This window comes from Amblyraja radiata, chromosome 5 (genome assembly GCF_010909765.2).
Source record: "Amblyraja radiata isolate CabotCenter1 chromosome 5, sAmbRad1.1.pri, whole genome shotgun sequence".
NCBI classification, from domain to species: Eukaryota; Metazoa; Chordata; class Chondrichthyes; order Rajiformes; family Rajidae; genus Amblyraja; species Amblyraja radiata.
The window spans coordinates 58,643,909-58,667,778 of NC_045960.1; the positions used below are offsets into that span (position 1 = coordinate 58,643,909).

Consider the following 23,870-nt stretch of genomic DNA (forward strand, 5'->3'; position numbering starts at 1 on the left):
CACACACCCGCACACACACACCCACACACCCCCACACCCGCACACACCCCCACACACACACACATACACACCCTCACCCACACACACACCCTCACCCACACACACCCCCACACACACACACCCTCACACACACACACACCCCCACACCCACCACACACACACACACACACCCCCACACTCACACCCTCACACACCCCCACACCCTCACCCAACACACACACACACACCGCACACACACCCCACACACACCCCTCACCCACACCACCCTCACCCAACACACACACACACACCACAACCCCCCACACCACACCACACCCCCTCACACACACACCATCACACCCTCACAAACACACACCCTCACACACACACACCCTCACACACACACACCCTCCACCTCACACACACACCCTCACCCTCACACACACACACTCACACCACACACACACACACACACCCTCACACACCCCCACACCTCCACACACCCCACACACACACACAAAACACCACACTCACACCCTCACACACACACACACACCCCCACACACACCCCCACCCAACCCCCACACACAAACCCCCACACACACACACCCACACACACCCCACACACACACACACCTCCACCACACACCCCACACACACACCCCCCACACACACCACACACACACACACCACACACCACACACCCCACACACACACACACCCTCCACACACACACCCCCTCACACACCCACACCCACACACCATCCACCACACACACACACACACACCCACACACACACACTCTCACACACAACCCTCACACAACCACCCTACACACACCCCACACACACCACACACCCACACACACACAAACCACCCGCACACACCACACCCGCACACTCACACACGCCGCCCACACACCCGCACACACACACCCGCACCCACACACACCCGCACCCACACACACCCGCACCCACACACACCCGCACCCACACACACCCGCACACACACACACCCGCACACACACACACACACCCGCACACACACCCGCACACACACATAGAAACATAGAAATTAGCTGCAGGAGTAGGCCATTCGGCCCTTCGAGCCTGCACCGCCATTCAATATGATCATGGCTGATCATCCAACTCAGTATCCCTTACCTGCCTTCTCTCCATACCCTCTGATCCCCTTAGCCACAAGGGCCACATCTAACCCTCTTAAATATAGCCAATGAACTGGCCTCGACTACCCTCTGTGGCAGAGAGTTCCAGAGATTCACCACTCTCTGTGTGAAAAAAGATCTTCTCATCTCGGTTTTAAAGGATTTCCCCCTTATCCTTAAGCTGTGACCCCTTGTCCTGGACTTCCCCAACATCGGGAGCAATCTTCCTGCATCTAGCCTGTCCAACCCCTTAAGAATTTTATAAGTTTATATAAGATCCCCTCTCAATCTCCTAAATTCTAGAGAGTATAAACCAAGTCTATCCAGTCTTTCTTCGTAAGACAGTCCTGACATCCCAGGAATCAGTCTGGTGAACCATCTCTGCACTCCCTCTATGGCAATAATGTCCTTCCTCAGATTTGGAGACCAAAACTGTACGCAATACTCCAGGTGTGGTCTCACCAAGACCCTGTACAACTGCAGTAGAACCTCCCTGCTCCTATACTCAAATCCTTTTGCTATGAAAGCTAACATACCATTCGCTTTCTTCACTGCCTGCTGCACCTGCATGCCTACTTTCAATGACTGGTGTACCATGACACCCAGGTCCGCTGCATCTCCCCTTTTCCTAGTCGGCCACCATTTAGATAATAGTCTGCTTTCCTGTTTTTGCCACCAAAATGGATAACCTCACATTTATCCACATTATACTGCATCTGCCAAACATTTGCCCACTCACCCAGCCTATCCAAGTCACCTTGCAGTCTCCTAGCATCCTCCTCACAGCTAACACTGCCCCCCAGCTTAGTGTCATCTGCAAACTTGGAGATATTGCCTTCAATTCCCTCATCCAGATCATTAATATATATTGTAAATAGCTGGGGTCCCAGCACTGAGCCTTGCGGTACTCCACTAGTCACTGCCTGCCATTGTGAAAAGGACCCGTTTACTCCTACTCTTTGCTTCCTGTTTGCCAGCCAGTTCTCTATCCACATCAATACTGAACCCCCAATGCCGTGTGCTTTAAGTTTGTATACTACACACACACACACACACACACACACCCGCACGCACACACACGCACACACACACACACACACCCGCACACACACCCGCACACACACACGCACACCCGCACACACACACACACCCGCACACACATACACACCTCCACGCACGCACCTCCACGCACGCACACCCGCACGCACACACACGCACACACACACACACACACACGCACACACACACACCCGCACACACACCCACACACACACACGCACACACACCCCCACGCACACACCCACACCCGCACACACACACCCACACACACACCCGCACACACCCACCCGCACATACCCGCACATCCACACACCCACCCGCACACACCCACCCGCACACCCATACACCCGCACACACCCACCCACACAAACACACACATCCACACCCACACACACACACACACACACACCCCCACACACACACACACTGCCGTTCCCTCGTCTCCCCACACACACCCACACACACACTGCCGTTCCCTCATCTCCCACCCACACCCCCACACACACACACCCCCACACCCACACCCACCCCCACACACACACACCCACCCACACCCACACACACACACACACACACTGCCGTTCCCTCATCTCCCCCCACACACCCACACACTGCCGTTCCCTCATCTCCCCCCACACCCACACACACCCACACACACGCTCCCTCATTCCCCCCCCACCACCACCTTTACAGGCGCTCCATTATCTCCACCCACAGCCGTTCCCTCATCTCCCCCCCCCCCCCACACACACACACACACACACACACACTGCCGTTCCCTCATCTCCCCCCACACCCCCACACACACACACTGCCGTTCCCTCATCTCCCCCCACACCCCCACACAGATGCTCCCTCATCCCCCCCCCCCCACCACCACCTTTACAGGCGCTCCATTATCTCCCCCCCACACCCACCCACCGCAGACGCTCCGGTCTCCATTCTCCAGGCGCTCCTCTCCCCCCCCATCCCCACTCTCAAACCCCTCCCATCCCCACACACACACCCTCTCTCCCCTTTACCCACTCCACCCTCTCTCTCCCCACCCCACACCCTCTTCTGTCAACTGTGTCTGTGGATATTGGACTTTCTCAGTGAACGGCCACAGACAGTGAGACTTGGACCCTACACCTCGACATCCCTGACCCTCAGCACGGGAGCACCGCAGGGCTGTGTGCTCAGTCCGCTCCTCTACGCCCTATACACACATGACTGCTTGCCCCATCACCCCGCAAATAGGATCATAACATTTGCGGACGATACAACCGTGGTGGGGCTCATCTCAAATGGGAACGAGGTCGCCTATAGAGAGGAGGTGCACAGACTTTCTGAGTGGTGTGCTCACAACAATCTCTCTCTGAACACTAAAAAGACAAAGGAGATCATAACTGATTTCAGGCGACATAGAGCGGAGCTCAGGCCACTGGAGATAGGGGGCGAGGAGGTGGAGAGGGTGCCTAGTTTTAAATTTCTGGGGATCAACATCAGTGAGGATCTTAAATGGTCTGTGAACTCTGCTATAGTTGTAAAAAAAGGCGCAACAGAGACTTTACTTCCTCAGAACACTGAGGAAGGCCCATCTGTCTGCTAAACTGCTGGAGTCTTTCTACCGCTGTTCGGTAGAAAGCATACTGACTTACTGCATAACTGCCTGGTTTGGGAACTGTTCAGCAGCTGACAGAGCAGCTCTCCAGAGGGTGATAAAAACTGCCCAGGGTATAATTGGACTCCCCCTGCCCCCTCTGGAGGACATTTACCACTCCAGGTGCCGCAGCAGGACCTGTAATATCGTGAAAGACATTACACATCCTTGTCACCACCTTTTCACACTGCTGCCCTCAGGAAAAAGGTACAGGTCGCTAAAGTCACGCACTGCCAGACTCAAGAACAGCTTTTACCCATCAGCAATCTTGGAACTGAACTCTGTCTCGGGAGTGGGTTATGGGGAAGGAGGGGGGGTGGGAGACAGTGTTCATTTATGTAAATGTGAATCCATGGGTGGGTTTGGGGAGGGAGGGAGTGTAAAAAGTATGAGTATGTGAATGTTTGAAGTTCTTTTAAATGGAGAGACACAGTAATCTCGTTGTATGTGACACATGCAATGACAATAAAGCATTCTGATTCTGATTCCCCCCACCCTACACTCCCTCACCCCCCCCCACTTTGCACTCTCCCCCCACCCACCCTACACTCTCTCCCCCCCCACCCTACACTCTCCCCCCCACCCTGCACTCTCCCCCCCCACCCTACACTCTCTCCCCCCCCACCCTACACTCTTCCCCCCCCACCCTACACTCTTCCCCCCCCACCCTACTCTCCCCCCCCCCACCCTACACTCTCCCCCCACACCCTACTCTCTCCCCCCCACCCTACACTCTCTCCCCCCCACCCTACTCTCCCCCCCCACCCTACACTCTCCCCCCCCACCCTACACTCCCCCCCGCCCTACACTCTCTCCCCCCCCACCCTACACTCCCCCCCGCCCTACACTCTCTCCCCCGCCCTACACTCTCCCCCCCACCCTACACTCTCTTCCCCCCCACCCTACACTCTCTTCCCCCCCCACCCTACACTCTCTTCCCCCCCACCCTACACTCTCTTCCCCCCCCACCCTACACTCTCTCCCCCCCACTACACTCTCTTCCCCCCGCCCTACACTCTCTTCCCCCCCACCCTACACTCTCTTCCCCCCTCCCCACCCCACACTCTCTCTTCCCCCACCCTACACTCTCTCTTCCCCCATCCCCACTCTCCAGACACACACCCTGACCCCAATTTAAGGACTTTGGCGCTGCATGAATTAATTCAGCCTATCTATCGTTTCTGTGCAGCCCAACCCCCAATCCAACCCCACCTTCCAGCACCAAGCCCACAGTGCCCAGCTCCTCAGGGAGCTGACCCAAGTCAGTGAAAAGCCATGGGAACTGCAGGTAATCTCGGGATGAGGAACAACATTCCCATTTTCCCACTGATCCTTCAGCCTTTCACCTTAAATCAATATTGCCTGACCTGCTGAATTCCTCCAGCATTTTGTGTTTTGCTCAAGAGTCCAGCATCTGCAATTCCTTGTGTCTTACCGGTGTTGTGGTGACCAGGACTGTACACTGGAGTAGAAACAGGAACAGATGTTGGTTTAAAAAAAGACACAGAGTGCTGGAGTAGCAGGACTGGCAGCATCTCTGGAGAGCATGGATAGGTGACGTTTCAGGTTGGGACCCTTCTTCGGACTGGGCACCGTGTTTCCGGTTCCATTTTAACCTCACTAATCTTATTCTCAGTGTATTATCATACACACAGGGTGGTGAGGTAGGTACAGGTACAATGAAAATCTTACCTTGCACAGGAAAGTAGACTCAGAAAACACGAAAACATTAATTGCAGAAAAAATTCTGCAAGCTCGTAAACAAATAAATAGCAAAAAAATACACAACAATGGTGCCAAACATGGATAGAAATAAAACGTCCAGGGTTGTCCATGCAGTGGTCTAGTGTTCCATTGCCCAAGTGGGATTAAGATTGGTGGTGTGACTTCAGGCTTCTTTTCCTCCTACCGATTGTAACAGCCAGAAGAGGGCATAGAGTGGATAGTGTGGAACCTTGATGATAAATGCTGCCACCTTGAGACAGTTGCTTTTGATGGTGGGGGAAACAGTGCCCTTGATGGTCTGGGCTGAATTTGCCACTCACTGTAGCCTCTTATGTGTGTGTTGAAATTGAAATACCAAACATGTCATGATGCAGCCGGTCAGGATACTTGCTACAGTACATATTTACAACTACTGAAAAGCTACAACAATGCAAGTATCCCAGTATCTCCAGTTGGATAGAATGTTGTATTTTACGATTCTCAAGAATAAAAGCAGCAGATATTAGTCTTCTTCAGAAGCATGCTTTTTTATTTGTCTTATTTTATTTTTAGGACTTCTGATTTCATCAATAAGGTGTCTAAATTCCTCAGCAAGTGATGACAAATCTTCAAAATTTCAGCCTCCACCAAAACCTGTTATCATAGATAAAACACAGTCAACATCACAAAGAAGGTAATGTCCAGAAACTAATACCACATGAAAGTTAGTCTGAAGTACATCTTTTTAATTTAAATATTGGGTTGAATATATCAATCATAGAAAATTAAATTTCAACATGAAGCCTTTCTATTCTGAGTATGTGAGAGAAGGGTGCTAAAAGTGAATTGAAATACGATTTAGATGATATGCACCCCAGAATATCAAGAGAGGATCCTGAGGACAGCATAACATTCACCCATGTTTTAATATCTCGTAAGTTATGAGAACTGTGACATATGGTAACTACTTTTCAGAAAATGACCTGGGCTTTAACGTGTGGGGATCGCAGGTCGGTGCGGACTCTCTGGGCCGAAGGGCCTGTTTCTGTGCAGTATCTCTAAACTACTGTAAACCAGTTTTATACAGTGACAGAATTATGACCACCATTACTGCACCTGTGTTTTGTGACCTGTGCCCATAGCTACTATCCATGTTTCATGGTGGCCCGGACCTGAATTTGATGCTCATATGATCAAACTAAGCCCAACAGATTCTATGGGTGTCGCATTCTTGGTGCTAGGTTCTGGCAGTTCCCAAGCCTGAGGAATGCTGCTGCATGGGTACTGGAGACAGCAAGAGGTGTTAATCCTTCAGTCATAACCTCAGCAGCACCCCTCCTGGTCTCTCAAACTTATCTTGATGTTGCCACACCATTTGAAGGAGTTGTCCTAGGTAATCCTACAGTGGGGCTAGCTAGTATGGCAAGGAAACAAGCAGGTTTGTGAGAACAATGAATGCAGTTCAACAAATTCATCTTGCATACTGGGTTTGGCCAAATGCCAAACATTGCACACAATGGGGTAGATGTGGCCGAGATGAGATAATACATTTTGAGAAAAAAACTAAACAGAAAATAAACTTTCAGTAGTAAGTTTCTAAATTAGGGAAGCAGCAAAGTATTTGTGTAGGTATATTATTTTCTGTGACTGATTAATATGGTTTATACAATGCCTTTAAAAATGACGAATTTGTTACTGGTTTTACGCCAGGAGATTTTGAAATTAGAATAAATGGTCGGTTTCTGCTTAAATACTGAGTGGAGTACTGGATTTTATTATTTTGATCAGGTAACTTAAAAAAAATGCATTTATGACTTGAATGTGCAAGAACTTCTAAGACATTTTACAAATACAGGTGCACAACCTTTTATCCGAAAGCCTTGGGACCAGACACTTTTCGTAATTCAGAATTTGTCGGTCTTCGGAATGGAATTTTTTTAGCGTAGATTTTAATGGCTGGCTCAGTGGTAGAGTGCTCGGCTCATATCCGCAAGGTCGCGAGTTTGCGCCTTGATCCCGGCAGTAAACTCGGTCGCGAGTTTGAGTCTTCAACGTCTTTTCTTGCAGAATAAATGTTTGTATGAAATGCAGTGTAGGAGAGGTGTACTGACTGTGTGGGCAGAACTTTGGAAGTGATTGCCCACCAGTCTAAAAAGCCGCTGTGTCTCCCTGTCCCTGGGATAGCAGGGGGCGATCAAACAGCACAATACCCCCCTCCCCCTCCAACTACAGAGGAATCCGCTCCCCAATGGGCCGCTACGGCGACAAGTGGCAGTATGCCCACAGCCCGAGCTGCGCCCCCTCATCCGCCACCCCAAGAACAAGACGTACCTTGCACACCATCAGCTTCTGCCCCTACGTGTTCCTCTGGAGTTGGAGCGGGGCTGGGCTGGAGTTGCTGCTGGCTGTGGGTCTCTGGGATCTCCGTGCTTGCAGTGGGCCTGGGGGTCGGTGTCCCGTTGGTCCTGACGTCTCCGGCCACCCCCCTGGACTGGAGCTGAGACTGGAAACTGTACCGCCCTTGCCCCCTCCCTCTGCAACTGCAAACAACCCCACTCTCCTGCAAGGGCGGTACGGTTTCCGGAGGATGGCAGGTGGCCGGAGACGTCAAGTCCAACAGGAACTCGCTCCCCGATGGGCTCCTACGACGCCCCGAGCTGCGCCCCGTCATCCGCAACCCAGGTTCCTCTGTAGTTGGAGCGGGGCTGGGCTGGGCTGCTGTTGGCTGTGGGTCTCTGGGATCTCCGTGCTTGCAGTGGGCCTGGGGGTCGGTGTCCCGATGAGGGGGCGCAGCTCGGGGAACGGCTTCTGGTGGTCCTGACGTCTCCGGCCAGTTTGCAGTTTTCCTCTGGAGTTGGAACGGGGCTGGGCTGCTGCTGGCGGTGGGTCTCTGGGATCTCCGTGCTTGCAGTGGGCCTGGGGGTCGGTGTCCTGTTGGTCCTGACGTCTCCGGTGACAGTGCAAAGCCCCCGCGCCGGTGCAATGGGCGGGGAGCTGGAGAGGGGAGGGAAGGGGTCACACACATGGCCGGGAAGCAGAGGGGTGTAGGTGGGGTGAAACTGAAGGGAGCGACAATCTGCTGCTGCCTGCCCCGCTGAGTTAAAAAGTTCCCACGCAAGACTCACGATACACTGTGTATCGTGAGTCTACCGTGGGAACTTTTTAACTCAGCGGGCAGGCAGCAGCATATTGTCAATTATTAACCCTCCCGCGCAATATACCCTCACCTTCTCTTTTATGAATGGGGATTTAGTTCCCCTTTCTTCGAGGACCGACCGGAGGTTCCGCTGTCACCTCTGCGGGCCGCCCTCGGTGAACGTTTTCAAGGACCTTTCTTCAAGGACCGAAAAAATGGCCGCTATTCGGAGGTTTTCGTTATTTGGATCTTCGGATAAAAGGTTGTGCACCTGTAGTAAGAATAGATCTAGTTAGTCAGAAAGAAAATTAAGGAGGTCAAAGCAGCTGTTTCGTTAAGCAGCTATTGCATTAAGATGTATTAAAGGACTAAAGTAAAACTAATAAAAGTAGCCTGGGGAGAGTTTTGAGGATTGGTATCAAGACATCTGAGATTTGTGCTGCACATGGGAGTGGGAAGAGTGAGTGGTGCTCAGGAAAAGAACATTAGAAAGGTTTAAAGAGTATGGGAGAGAGAATGCAAATTTGGAGAATAGATTTGGGCTACAGAGGGATTTGAGGACTCGTGAGCACTTTAATATAATGTGAATGGATGATAGAAATGGATTATGATATCTGCAGTGGAGTAACTGTCATGATGGGCAGCATTGTGGAGATGAATATGTTGCCTTAGAATGGAGAGTGTCAAATTTGCAGGCTTATAAATTTAGTTTGTGCATGAGGAAAGGAGTTAGAATCAGTATTTTGTGAATGAGCTGATATGTTAAATATTCGCCTTTATCTCTTTGTTGTCCAGTTCAATTGAATTTCAGAATAACAGGTGAAGAGTTTCCTCCATGCAGAAAATTGAGGTTAACGTCTTGCACCTGGTGCATATAATACAGAATACACAAGTAGGTTTAGATGGTTTCCACAGGAAAGGCCCCATAATCTCAAAAATAAATGTTAGCTGGGAAAGAACCAGCTACTTCAATGCCAAACCGTTGTAACAAAAAATCTGGAAATTTGCTTAGAAAAAATGTATGGGTAGAAAGCAAAATAATATTTATTTCGGGAGAAAACATGATATTAGGTACTACCTCATTAGAATTCTGATAACCTGTTTTTAATATTCTCCAACAGATTTGTAAGTCCAGAGTTTATAATGAGAAGAGGAAGGACAAATCCCTTAAAATTCATCATGGAGAGAAAGGATATGATTCAGAGACGGAAACTACTAAATATACCAGAGTTCTACGTAGGTTAGTAATAATACATGTTTAACAAATTGGGCTTGAATTTAGAGTAAAATAGCTGGATGTGAAATCTATTACTTGTACTATCCAGGATTAATTATATGAAAATGTTTTATTGGATTTTTTAATGGGTTGTACAATAGAATAATTAATTAGACAATTGTCACCTCCATTTGGTGACAGTTCCAATTAATAAGCAAACTCTTGACAAGATAATTTAATGAGAATAGTTTTAGTAGATGTTGTGATCCAAATTAATTTTGATTTGAACAAAATAGGGTAGCAATGAATTTATATGTGTCTTTTTACAATATTGGAGAGATTTTGAGGAACAAGATTATTATTCAGTTTTTTACACTAATACACTGTTCTTAACAAAAATCTACCCATCATGTGAAACCTTATAAATAATAGATTAAATTAGATAATTTCAAGACCGAAAGTCAAAAACGTTTCTCATTACAAATTTTCATCGTTTTACCACCAATTTGGACACCAAAAATGTGACAAAATGTGACTCTGCCACATTTAGTCATGAATATTTAACTCATAAATAAACTTCATATGGCCCCTCATACATATACTTTGTGATAATGATCTAGGACAGGGGTCGGCAACCTTGTTCGGCAGAGGGGCCAGGACGTATGTCTGTGAGCGGATGGTGGGCCACATCTATCACGTGTACATATGGATCCCGCTCCCATCCCACCCCGGATGGCAGGCATCAAATCACGTGTTCACACAGATCCCACCCCTTCGACGACGCCACATGGAGCACTGGCCCCTAGTTACGGGTGCTCACGAACATGGCGCACCAACGGACCATTGCCTTGGCTCTGTCCTGAAGGTGGTGGCACAAGTACACTCATCCCCAGCCTATTGACAACCCCGATCCCAACAGTGAAGCCCAGACAAAGAAGGTGCACGGCCATGCCGGTGGCTTTGCGCAGGATGCGGTACAGCCAGCGCTCGGCCGCACATGGCGCTCGGCGGCTCTGCCATTTCAGCCGCCAGCGCAGGCTTCCTTGGGTCCTTGCGTCACCGCGCCTCGGCTCCGCGGTCTCGGGAGGAGGAGCCCGGCCTCATGAGGGCGATGGGCAGCAGGATTGAATGCTTTTTCAGTGTTTCACCCGACCCTTGGTCCGAAAATCACCCTCCAGGTACCGGAGATGACAGAAGTCTGCGGGCCGGATGATTACGGAAAAAAAATATGCCTGCCGGCCAGATGATTTTGGGTTGCGGGCTGCATTCGGCCTGTGGGCCGTAGGTTGCCGTCCCTGATCTAGGGAAATAGCTTCATCAATATCAGGAGAAAAATACAGTAACATGTCTGGTATTCCGGCTAGCAAAGATCCGATAACGGTCGTTGTGCTTGGTGTCCATTGTCACAACGATCGTTATCAGGGTCGGTATCTCGGTAAGTTAAACCACGGAAGCTCTAAACCTCTACCAGAGCTGCCAAGTAGTACGGATTTTCCGTATTTTGTACGGAAATGCGATTAGAATACAGAAGTACGATTTTGTGTTGTTAAATACGGATTTTAAGTACGGAGTTCAGTTCAGTCTGAAGAAGGGTCTCGACCAGAAACGTCACCCATGCCTTCTCTCCAGAGTCGCTGCCTGTCCCGCTCCAGGTTTAAACAGAGCGCTGTCAGTTTAACGCGTGGAAATTTAAACGAAGAGCTGTCGGCCACAGCGCTATGGATTCTAAAAATAACCCTACCAGCTGGAGCGCTATGGGCTTTACACATAGCGCTATGGCCACAGCGCAATGGGTCACAGACTGTTCAGGAAAATAAGCCTAGTGGTGAAAGGTTACCAGTGGGATTGCAGTTACATTGGGATTGGCCTTGATTTTACAGAACGGTGGGTGGGCTCAAGGGGGAGAGAGGGAGGGAGGGAGGGAGAAGGAGAGAGAGAGAGGGAGAAGGAGAGAGAGAGAAGGAGAGAGAGAGAAGGAGAGAGGGGGGAGAGAGAGGGGGTGAGGGAGGAGAGGGAGAGAGAAGGAGAGGAGAGGGAGGGAGAGAAGGGAGAAGGAGAGAGAGAGAGAAAGGAGGAGAGAGAGAGAGAAGGAGAGAGAGAGAAGGTGAGAGAGAAGGAAGGAGAGAGAGAAGGAAGGAGAGAGAGAGAGAAGGAGAGAGAGAGAGAGAGAAGGAGAGAGAGAGAAGGAGAGGAGAGAAGGAGAGAAAGAGAGGGAGGAGAGAGGGAGGAGAGAGAGAGGAGAGAGAGAGGAGAGAGAGAGAGAGAATAAGAAAGGGAGGGAGAAAAAAAAGGAAGAGGAAGTGGGAGGGAAAGAAGGAGGGAGAGAAAGAGAGTGGGAGGGAGGCGAGGGGGATGGAGAGAGGGAGGGAGAGAGAGGAAGGAGGGAGAGAGGGAGGGAGGGAGAGGGAAGCTTCCAAAATGGCTTGTACATCATCATCTGGTGCTAAAAGCAGGAAACAGCCGTTCAAACAGCAGTATACAAAGAGATGACAATGAATGCACTGTCAAGTAAGATGCGTAGAAGACATGTCAATTGGTAGCAAAGTTATGCATTCTTGTACTATTACATGGGTATGACCGTACAGCAAAATGGCACCTCGTAAAAATGCTTTCCTCAGCAAAATACTGATTTTCAGGTACTAGAATACTGATATGCTCGGACAAAACTTGGCACTCTGCTCTACTGCTTTTCAAAAACCCCAACGAGGTATCCTATGGTAGTAGTAGCAATGTAACAAAATTTTGAGATTTTATAAATCAAGTCTTTAATTTATCCCATCAGATAAAGCAAAAAAAAGTTTAATTTGACACCTAATTCACTTTCATATCTTCAGTATTAAAAAAGTTATGGCCATTTTCATACTCGGAAATTGGCATCTTGTTCCCTATTGCTTTTTCATTGACTTAACACAAAAGCTGTGATCGAGAACATTTAAAGGCCAATAACTTTCTTAAAATTTAAGAGAACTGAAAGAGATTTTCAGTTATTATAGATTGAAGCATTCTGAAACAAATATGAAACAAACTTAGATGACTTGAAATTAAAGCATATAATTAGTTAGTTACCTAATTGTAGCTAATTACAAAATTCAATTACTAGATCTAAACATCTATCCATTTCTTAAGAATAGATTAACATTTTTAAATAGCCTAAGTGTCCAAATAACATTCACACAAGAATTCAGAATATAACATAATTTTTAAATCTCATTGTCATGGGCTTATAGGCCAAATGGAAGGAATTTAATGTTTAATACCTGTAAATTAATGGCCATTTAAATCAGCTTGCGAGTGGGATTTTCTGGAACGGGACCATTTAGAATGTTGAGGTTGCAGTGAATTTATACCCCCATATCTGCAGCAAATACACTGCCGGTTCTTCGGGGGGGAAAATCACCGTTTCGCAACTTAAAATGTGAATTAAATACATCTTAAGAAACACTTTTATACATAAAAATAAACTACTTTCTTTTACCTGGTCCTCCATAAAATCCGTCCCAGTTGTCGGCATTGACGGCTTCAGAAGGTGATTTTAAAATCATTCCAGCGATTAACTTGTCGGGTGTATTTGTTTTAAAAACACACAGAACGGCCGTAGGAACGATTCTTTAGCAAAATCTTGCACTCCAACAAATATAATTCAGGACCAGATTGGGAAAAAACCTAGTTTTAACCCTGCCCCCCCCCCCCCCCCCTCAAACGCGCCAAAATCGCGCACACGGCCAGTGGCAGAATTACTGCGCCGCTGAAGTTAAGTTTTGTAACATACCTAGTAGTAGTGATTTTTGGGCGAGTTAATTATTTTTTTAATATTCATATTTAATATAGCAAAAGCATCGTGGTGTCAAAAACACAACGACCGTTTATGATATATTTTCCGACTTTTTAAAGTCAATAAAAAAAATGTTGTGGGCATAAATTGTTCACCAAAACTAATAAACTGAGCCAATCTTCAATTTGGCAACACACTGTCTCTTGTTTATCTTACGTACGGACCAAGTCGCTAACATAATTCCTTCGTGTCAACTTCGGGAAGCTCCACAATGACGGTGTTGGACCTGCGCACTACAGCCAGTTCCTGGGCAGGTGAGCCGACCTGGGCGCTACATCCAGTCCCGGGGCAGGCGAGCCGACCTGCGCGCTGCAGCCAGTCCTGGGGAAGCGAGCAGACCTGCGCTCTACAGCCAGTCCCGGGGCAGGCGAGCCGACCTGCGCTCTACAGCCAGTCCCGGGACAGGCGAGGGACCTGGGAGCTGCAGAAAACGAATTGAAAAACACGTAAGCACTAATGCGAAAAAGAGCACCAAGTGTCACACTGTGACGATACATGTGGCTCGCCATCCGTTCACAGATATGGGTCCTGGCCCCTATGCAGAACAAGGATGCCGACCCCTGGTGTAACGTGCGTCGCGGTGTCCACTCAGATGGATGCAGTATTCTACCACATGATTACGTGAATGAAGTAGAAACGATGTTTGCAATGTTATTGTTCCATGTGGTATTGTTCCATCGAGGGAAACTTTTTTCAGTCACTTACCTCGATGGAGATGCAATTTTTCTCAGTTTCGCATCTCCGCTCCGCCATCACCCCCCCCCCACCCCCCCCTTGAGATCGACTTCCTCGGCCACCGCGTGACTTTGCAAGGCGGGTTCCCCTGCCGGACAGTGTCGACGCCACCCGTCAGTTTCCCCGCCCACGCATGGTACGCGGCCTGCAGGAGTTTGTCGGCATGGTGGCATTTTACCATCGTTTCGTGCCATCCGCGGCCCACGTCATGCGGCCGCTGTATCATCTTCTGGCGGGTGGGCAGCATAAGAACGTCGAATGGACCCACGAGGCAGTGGCAGCATTTGGCGGCGCGAAGGAGGCCCTTGCTCGTGCCGTACTGCTGGTGCACCCGCGGCGGGAAGATGCCCCGACTGCTCTCACGGTGGATGCCTCGGAGTCGGCGGTTGGTGCCATGCTGGAGCAACTGACGGGCAGAGGTTGGCGGCCCCTGGCCTTCATCAGCCGGCACCTCAACCGCGCGCAGACCAAATACAGCGCGTTCGATCGCGAGCTCCTGGCTCTGTACCTGGCAGTGCGCCACTTCCGCTACTTCCTGGAGGGCCGCCCGTTCACCGCCTACACGGACCAAAAGCCCTGGCGAAGGTTTCCGACCCCTGATCCGCACGACAGCAGCGGCAATTGGCTTACATCTCGGAATATACCACATCTATCCGCTACGTCGAGGGGAAAGAGAACCGGGTGGCCGACGCATTGTCCCGCCCCGCCATCGACGCCGTGTTCGAGGTGGCGCCCAGAATTGACTATTCTGCCCTGGCAGAGGCACAGCTCACGGACGGTGAGATGCCATCTCCGGCCTCCGCCTTGAGGATGTCCCTCTCGGTCCTGGAGAGGCGACGATCCTGTGCGATGTATCGTCCAGTCAGCCGCGCCCCATCGTCCCTGCCGCCTGGCGCCGGAGGGTTTTCGAGGTTGTCCACGGACTGTCTCACCCATCAATCTGGGCGACAACGGCACTAGTGGCCGCTCGTTTCATGTGGCACGGTCTGCGCAAGCAGGTTGGCCACTGGGCTCGCACCTGCATTCCGTGCCAGACGGCGAAGATCCAGCGCCATGTCCGTGCGCCTCTCCAGGAGTTTGGTCTACCTCACCGGCGATGCGACCATCTCGACGTAGACATTGTAGGGCCTCTTCTGCCGTCCCGGGGCATCAACCACCTTCTCACGATGGTGGACCGCTTCACGCGGTGGCCGGAGGCCATTCCGCTGGCCGACACTTCAACAGCTACGTGCGCTCGTGCGTTGTCCGCACACTGGATTGCTCACTTTGGGGTGCCGGCACACATCTCCTCAGACCGGGGGCCACAGTTCACCTCCGAGCTATGGTCGGCCATGGCTCGCTTGCTCGGGGTGCGGCTGCACCACACCACGGCTTATCACCCGCAAGCTAACGGTCTGGTGGAGAGGTTCCACTGGCAGCTCAAGGCAGCGCTGAAGGCACGACTCTCCGGCTCGGACTGGATGGACGAATTGCCGTGGGTCATGCTGGGCATTCGGACTGCTCCTAAGGAGGACTTGTCCTCATCATCGGAGGAGCTCGTGTACGGGTCACCACTCACGGTGCCCGGGGAGTTCGTGCCATCGGCGCCGGGGCAGCAGGGAACGCCTGCATCCACCTTAAAACGCCTTCGCGAGCTAGTTGGCAGGCTCGCACCCGTCCCGACGTCCCGCCATGGGACATTTTGCCCGCATGTGCCATCCAGCCCTCCGGGACTGCCCATACGTTTTCCTGCGCCGTGATGCCCACCGGACGCCACTCCAGAGGCCGTACGAGGGCCCGTTCCGGGTGCTGGAACACGGGCAGACGACTTTTGTGCTGGACATGGGGGATCGGCCGGAGGCCGTGTCGATTGACCGGTTGAAGCCGGCACACCTGGACATTGACCAGCTGGTTGCCCAACCTCGGCCTCGAGGGCGCCCCCCTTCACGGCTCCCTCCGCCTGTCACTCCACCTGTCCTCCCGCCGATCCCTTGACCTGTCCCTCCACCTATGCCTCCGCCAGCCCCACGATCGGCTGACTTCCGCACTTGGGCCAGCCGGGTCTTGCGCCCGCCGGTGCGTTTCGTGCCTCGGGTTCTGGGGAGGGGGGGGTCCTGTAGCGGCTCCCAAGGGTCGGGCCACCCTAACTGTCGAACCCCCTCGGCTCAGTGGTTCAGTCCGGAGGCGGCCCTTAACCAGAGGGTTTAAAGGCAGGGGTTTGGGTGCCATCTTTCTCTTGTGTGGACTTTCCTACAACCGGGAGGAACACAAATAAAGGTGCCTCTCGAAATACCTGACTCCTCTCTTTCGTTTCGAGACCTACGCACCACAGGGTTCTTTTTTACAGACCATGTTGATTTTGTCTACAAATTGGAAAATAGAAAAATCACTCTAATGGTAACCATACCTCCACATTATTGTAATGAATGGCATTGAAAGCACCAAGATTGATAAGAACATTTACTAAAAGTGGAGAAAGAGGAAACTAGTTCTTCTATTTGTAGGTGCAAATATATGTACATTTATGCTATGGGTGTTTATTTGTAAGTACAGGTGTCAATAAATAAGGCATATATAACCTGGGGATGTCCTGTACATGTAAAAAGACAACTTGTCTTCTGTGTAGCATTACATTTTTGACATTAAATTTAAATGGGCAGTGGTGCAAAATATCTACTTGTCATTCGCAATGATGAGTACATAACAGCATCTGGTTGCAAGAGAAAAATACCATTGTAAATGTTTTAAAATTTAACATAATTTTAAAGAAATTAGTCTCTTTTCCCCATATAAGTAGAAATCGTAACTCTTATGGTTTTGTGCAGCATGGATCCCTTCAGTTTTTTTGATGGCACTAAAGTGATTTTCTAAGCAGTTGAAACAAAATTGGCTGTAATTACCATTGAAGCGTGTTTAAAAATACTGACATTTGTTCCTTGAGTTTGGGAGAATGATTACTTAGACTTTATCTCAAGTGAATGGCTACCAGATAATTGGTGAAGGTTGATGGGAATTGCAAAATGTGTGAGAGGGCAGAACCAAAGTAACTTGTTCTCTAGACCATTTTGCACTTCATCTCATTTCCCTTTAGTTTCAATAATTCAATGGTATATCGAGGACTGGAGACAAAGCTGGACAGACTTTTAGGTGGTATGGATATATGGAGACAAATGCCCTGTACTTAAATTTTCTGATTCTTCAATGAATATTATGATTTGTTATTTGCTGTTATACCCTCTGCATTTGTGTTGCTGATAAAATCAATATTAGGCTCAAAGAGTTGATGGTACTTTGATTTGAAGGCACCATTTTTAAACAATTATTACATTGAACATTTTAAAAGTGAACTGGAATTAAAACCCCGCTTTGATTAAAATCTAAAACTTTGCTGTAACCAGATCCAGACACAATTACTCTGAACCAAACCCGAGCCTGACAACTGAAAATGTGCTCGTATGTATCTGACTTTTCAAATAAAAATAAAATCTTGGAAATCAGCATTTGGACTATCAGCATTTCAGGAAACATTCTGAAAGATATGTTTTCCTTACATTGCCTGTTCATGTACTTTAGTGAACACATTTCTGAATTTAAAAGACCCAGAATAGGTAGATTATTTTTAATACTTTTGCACAAACATTTTTGTATAATGTTTTCACTGTTCCTTAACACTGTATTTTTCAACTTTTGCCAATAGGAAGTATTCTAGCTGTTACAATGGCAGAACCCGGTGATAATAGCAAAACTAATAGATTTGTTGGAATTTGCACCCAAAGATCAGGACAAGGATTAGGGGCTACCTTGGTACTCAGAAATATCATAGATGGGCAAGGTAAGTTCAAATTTGTCATTTATTTTAAAATTGCACACAAGTCATGTTGACAATTACAATTTTATGGATTCAATATTAATTATTTTAAACTGATTAATTTGAAATTGACAATGAAAATAGTTTTTTTTTTGTGGAGGTTGTAAAGGTTGAAGTATAAACAAAACTTGACGAATTAAAATGCAGGGATTCAATAAGGAAAATAACTGCAAATGCTACATATATCCAAAATAAAAACAAAATGCTGCAAGTTCTCCACAAATCAAGCAACATCTGGTGAAAGAAAACAAGAGTCAACATTTCTTGTCAATTACTTCTCATCAGATTACTTTAGAACACTGATTGGTAATTTTACATTGAGGCAGAGGCATGTCTTTGTTGTTACAGATTCATTGTCCTTATTGCATTGTATCAACAACAGAAATGTGTTTCTTTTTAAACCAGATAATCATTGTTTTTAATTGACCCTATAGATTTACTGCAAAATTACTTCCGGTTCAGGCTTTGGTGTAAATCAGGTGTTAAAATCTAAAACTAATTGAAATAAGGCTTGCTGCTATTCAATCTAGTGCCAATCTGATTCTGGATTTAACATACTAAACAATGTAGAGTTTGGTAAACTAATTTTTGTTGAGACTAGTTAATGTAACAATGATACTTTGCTTTTTTTGTTAATGTAATGTTTAGATTTTTGCTCAAATTGGTACAAAGCAATGAATAGTATGACTTTAAAGTTTATTCTTTTAGTATATCCATATAATCAACAATCCAAAATAAGTAAGTTTGAATTGATCAACATGTGAGATTGGTTTGGGGAAAAATGAGAATCGCAAAGGTTGCCCTAGTGATTTTTAACTTTGACAATTTGGGATTCAGTTTATATCTTGTATCTTAATATTACTTATTTGTTCTAGGCGTTGAGATCTGCTATGATATGTATAGTCCCCAAATTCATCAGATTGAAGTACTAAAGATGGAAAAGAGACTGGATGATAACCTAATGTACCTGCGTGATGCCCGGCCAGAGTACAGCACTTTTGATTTTAACATGAAGCCTGTGCCCAACTCTGCTGGTTCTGAGGTCCCTGTCAATTCGGTAAGAACATGTGTTTTATTAAGTTATGTAAGCATTTGATTTCAATTTTTTATATTCTGTAGGTTACCCGTGATTTACAAATGTTTTATTTATGAATTTTGTCATAGTACAATTGACATTTTGGGTACATGCCTTTGATTTCTGAAACCTTTCATATTGTAATAATCCCCAATTTAAGGGGAAGCAAGAAAGATTATATCAATATGAGCAATATATCAATTGAATTCCCTCTGTGCACGTGTCGGCAAAATTTACAATCAATTGGGCTAACAGCTCTGAATACACCATCATTTACACACAATAGGCTGTGGGCCGAGCATCAAAAATGTGTCTAGAAATCAATTTTCGTGACCCACGTCTCGGAACTACATGAGATTTTGCCCAGATTTAGATTACATATAATTGAGAAGGAAGTCATAACTCGTCAGTGCCAAAAGTTGCACATTAATTAATTAAACTAATTAGAAAATGAGATCGAAAAAGTGCCATCTAGTAGCAATGTTACAAAATGTTGAGATTTAAAAAATCAAGTCTGCAATTTATCCCATCAGATAAAGCATAAAAAGAAGTTTAATTTGACACCTAATTCATTCATATCTTCAGTATTAAAAAAGTTATGGCCATTTTCATACTCGGAAATTAGCATCTTGTTCCCTATTGCTTTTGCATTGACATAACACAAAAGCTGTGATCGAGGACAGTCAAAAGCCCATAACTTTCTTAAAAATTAAGAGAACTGAATGAAATTTTCAGTTATTATAGATTAAAGCATTCTGAAACAAATATAAAACATCTAACTTGGATGACCTGAGATTAAAGCATATAATTAGTTAATTACTTAATTGTAGTCAATTACAAAATTGACCGTTGTGACGGAAATAGTAATAAACACCCAGACTGCCTTGAAAATTCAAAAATGTGATATTCTCCAGATCAGAACTTTAATATTATTGTATTATATGCTGTAAGTCTGTAACAGACAGGTAAATAAATTACAATTTCTAGCAATAGACCAAGTCTTTATGGAGAAGATCAGTTGCTAGCTGGTACATTGGCATATCATAATCAGTAGCATCATACTCCTCAGATTGTAACCAATAAGCAACTCTGTACACCTTGTTTTTCCTCAACTTTTCAATTTTCGAATTGTAAACTAGATTTTTGCTCTTCAAACCACACATGCCTTTCTGCCCACTACTTTCCCATTAAGAATGTCCTGTAGATTCCATTTCTTAAGAAAAGGATATTTAAAAAAAAAGCCTAAGTCCAAATAAAAAACGAATCCCATTCACAAGAATTCACAATGTAACATGATTTTTTAATCTCACTGTCATGAATTCATATACCAGATGGAAGGAATTTGATGTTTAATTCCCATAAATTAATCTAGAAACATCCACTCAATATAATCCAAATTTTTATTTTTTTGCACAATACATGGGACTAAAACCGATATTTAGTATAAACATATTGACTATGGGTAGACAATAACACAAAATATAGATGATTTAGATGCTCTTATGACATGATTGTCCAAAAAAAAAAAAAAGAGCATTTAAATCATCTTGCGAGTGGGTTTTTCTGAAACGCGATCGATTGGATCATTGCATTTGCGGTGAATTTGAACCCCATATCGGCAGGAAAAACACTGCTGGTTCGTATAGGGGGCCCAAATCCCATTTTCGCAACGTAAAATTTGATTAAAGCCATCCCAAGAAGCAAGTTTATCTGTAAAATAAACGACTTACCCTTTGTTTTGTTCCATTCATGCTATCCGTCACGCTGTAGGCGTTAGAAGTCGCTTTTTATTTTAATCTAATTATTAAATTGTCTCACGAATAAACAAAAAAAAAAACAAAAAAAAATCGGGGACGGGAGTCGGATCGATTTTTCTTCAGCAGTTAGCAGCCTGAGGAAATCCGCCGCCAACAGGCAGAAAATGGCATTTTAATCCCATTGCCCCCCCCCCCCCTCCTCAAAGGCGCCAAAGTCGCGCACACGGCCAGTGGCAGAACTGCAGCGCCGCTGAAGGTAAGTTTTGTAACATCGCTACATCTAGTATCCAATGCCCATATTACACCATGGGGAGCCTACTTCCGTGTTGCAGTCTATTTAAACTATATTATTATAATATATATATATATATATATATGACTTGTGAATATGACTGTAATCATATACAATTATGTATAATTGTATTCTATAAAAATAATATAAATATAATTGTGAGGTTTTTTTAAATGAACTGCCGCAGAGGTCCTCTTGAACCAGCCTAATTAATAGGTCAGGGCAGTTCTTCTGGGTTCCTCCGTTTACTGAACCCCACTGACTGCCAGTGTGCAGAGTGGGGGTCACGGCCATAGTGGGACTGGGGCAGTGCCAGGCTGGGGGAAGTCTAAGGCAGGAAAATGCCAAACCCTAACTCGCCCCCCTCCCAGAGCTGCCCAAGGCTGGAGCTGGAGCCGCTTTTGGACCAGCTGCGGGCTCCGTACATGTGGCCCCGCAGCGCGTCCATCTCGGCCAGCATGCCCTTCTGGTGGTGGCGATGGAGGGGGGCAGCACTGCCTTGCACATGGCCCGGGCCGCCTTCAGCACCCAGATAGCGCCGGCTCCATCAGACCGCCCGCTCGCTTGCTGCAACACCGGCCGGTCGGCCGACAGCCTCCTCGCAGCACTCACTGGAGGCCCGGCCCAACGCTCACTTCCCGCCGTCCCAACACTCACCTCCCGGCGGCCCAACCCGCACCTCCCGGCGGCCCAACCCGCACCTCCCGGCGGCCCGACTGACAGACAGACTAACTGGCAGACTGACAAACAGACTGACCCTAATCCTAACCCTAGCTCTACATTTGTTATTCATCATTTTTATTTACCAGTACACATTATAAAGATAAATCAAATGAAAAACAAAATTATCAGCGAGGTTAGCATTACCTTTATTCCTGGGAAACCTTGCTATTGCTATTGATGTAATGAGGAGGCAGCCATGATCCCAGCTTCCTCGCTGCCTAGCAACCATAAAACAAAGCACGGGATTGGCCATTTTGCGTCTGATCTCAATGTCAAACTTGCGTTGATTGGGCAATTACTACTCAGAAAATTTGAGGTTTTTCTAATTTTTCTTAAAAATGTGCAGGTTTTGGTCTCGATGAGTTTCAGGTATGATTTATATAATATTTTTACACAATATGTTAAAAATTCAGGTAGTTCTGTGAGTTGGGTCACGAAACTAAACGAAAAAGCTCCTCGGCCCACAGCCTACAAAGACATCAGTTCATACTTGGGCAGCAGCAGTAGGGGTATCCATTTTCATCTATTGATGTATTGGCTATTAACATTGGCTTTTGGAAATAGACCCCAGGAAATAAATGTGCTGGAAAAAAGTACATGTTTGAAATTAAAACAAGTCTGTTTTAACTTGAATGAAGAGGTGAATAGCATAGAGGAAATCTGGAGGAAGAGGTTAATCTCATTGCTGCATTTAAATTATTAAGAACAATTTTGTGACTTTTCTCATGAACTGCTGCTTTTAATTATTTTTCTCTTTTCAAAAATACAGCTAAAAGTTAAAATGAAACCCAAACCATGGTCAAAACGTTGGGAACGTCCGCAGTTCAACGTGCAGGGTATACGCTTTGATTTATGCCTCACAGAAGAACAAATGGAAAAAGCCAAGAAATTTGATAAACCCTGGCTTAAATACGATATGCAGAGAGAATATGACACATCCAAGATTAAGGAAAGTATTGAGCGAGAATTGCAAAAAGAGCTAAGTTAATGAAACATTTCAGGGTTGTGTTTATGCATCCCAAGTCAAGAACTGCCAACCTAATGAACATTTGTCACATCTGCTGGTACAGAGTTGTTTCGATTAGTTTCGGCAATTTCTGCTATCTGAGTGGGAGAACTTCTGTTATATTCATATTTATCAATTCAGCTTTAAGAAAATTGACTTGAATAAAATCAATGAGCTTGAAGGATCTCAATGTGATTTGTCTGAATTGTACTATATTCATGAAATGAAAGTATGCTAATTAAAAATGGAGCATTTAATCTGAAATTGTATATTCTTGTTTAGAGCATATTGTCCTGCTCCCATCAGGTTAAATGTAAATTTTGAGAAAAAATTGTTTCAAATTTAATTAAAAATTAAATTTGGAGTCCAGCAAAGTGAAATAGTGGCTCAAATCTAATTATTTCCAGTTATAATAGCATTTTTTTTCTTGTACCAACTGTTCTTGTGAATGGATAGATTCCTTGCGCACACAAGTGATTTGAATCTCCTTTGACTGAAAATGGTTGATGTAAAAAAAAATTATTCAAGCATATCAAACAATATTTTACCAAAAAGTAATCCATAAATTCAAGGCTACTCAAAAGTTTCAGATTATTTTGATATTTTATATGTTTAAGAATCACAATCTAGGCAGTGGTTGCAAGTGATCCAACACTGATAAAAACGAAAATTTCCTTCCATATTTGATATTTTCTACTCAAA

General features: G+C 46.4%; 1 protein-coding gene across 3 annotated transcripts in view; it reads left to right on the forward strand.

The window, feature by feature from the left end:
* mrpl19 (mitochondrial ribosomal protein L19) overlaps positions 1 to 23,548 on the forward strand; it is a 26,513-nt gene extending 2,965 nt beyond the window's left edge. The window contains exons 1-6 of one of the 3 annotated variants that reach the window (XM_033021308.1): positions 5,022 to 5,133; positions 6,123 to 6,243; positions 9,807 to 9,925; positions 18,145 to 18,279; positions 19,191 to 19,372; positions 22,932 to 23,537. In XM_033021308.1, the coding sequence (XP_032877199.1) occupies positions 5,121 to 5,133; positions 6,123 to 6,243; positions 9,807 to 9,925; positions 18,145 to 18,279; positions 19,191 to 19,372; positions 22,932 to 23,150 (789 nt within the window). In that variant the 5' untranslated portion in view covers positions 5,022 to 5,120 and the 3' untranslated portion in view covers positions 23,151 to 23,537. Of the gene's footprint in view, positions 1 to 5,021; positions 5,134 to 6,122; positions 6,244 to 9,806; positions 9,926 to 18,144; positions 18,280 to 19,190; positions 19,373 to 22,931 lie in introns of those variants that run through there. The other 2 variants (XM_033021307.1, XM_033021306.1) reach the window with 2 other exon arrangements.
* The last annotated feature ends 322 nt before the right edge of the window (positions 23,549 to 23,870 follow it).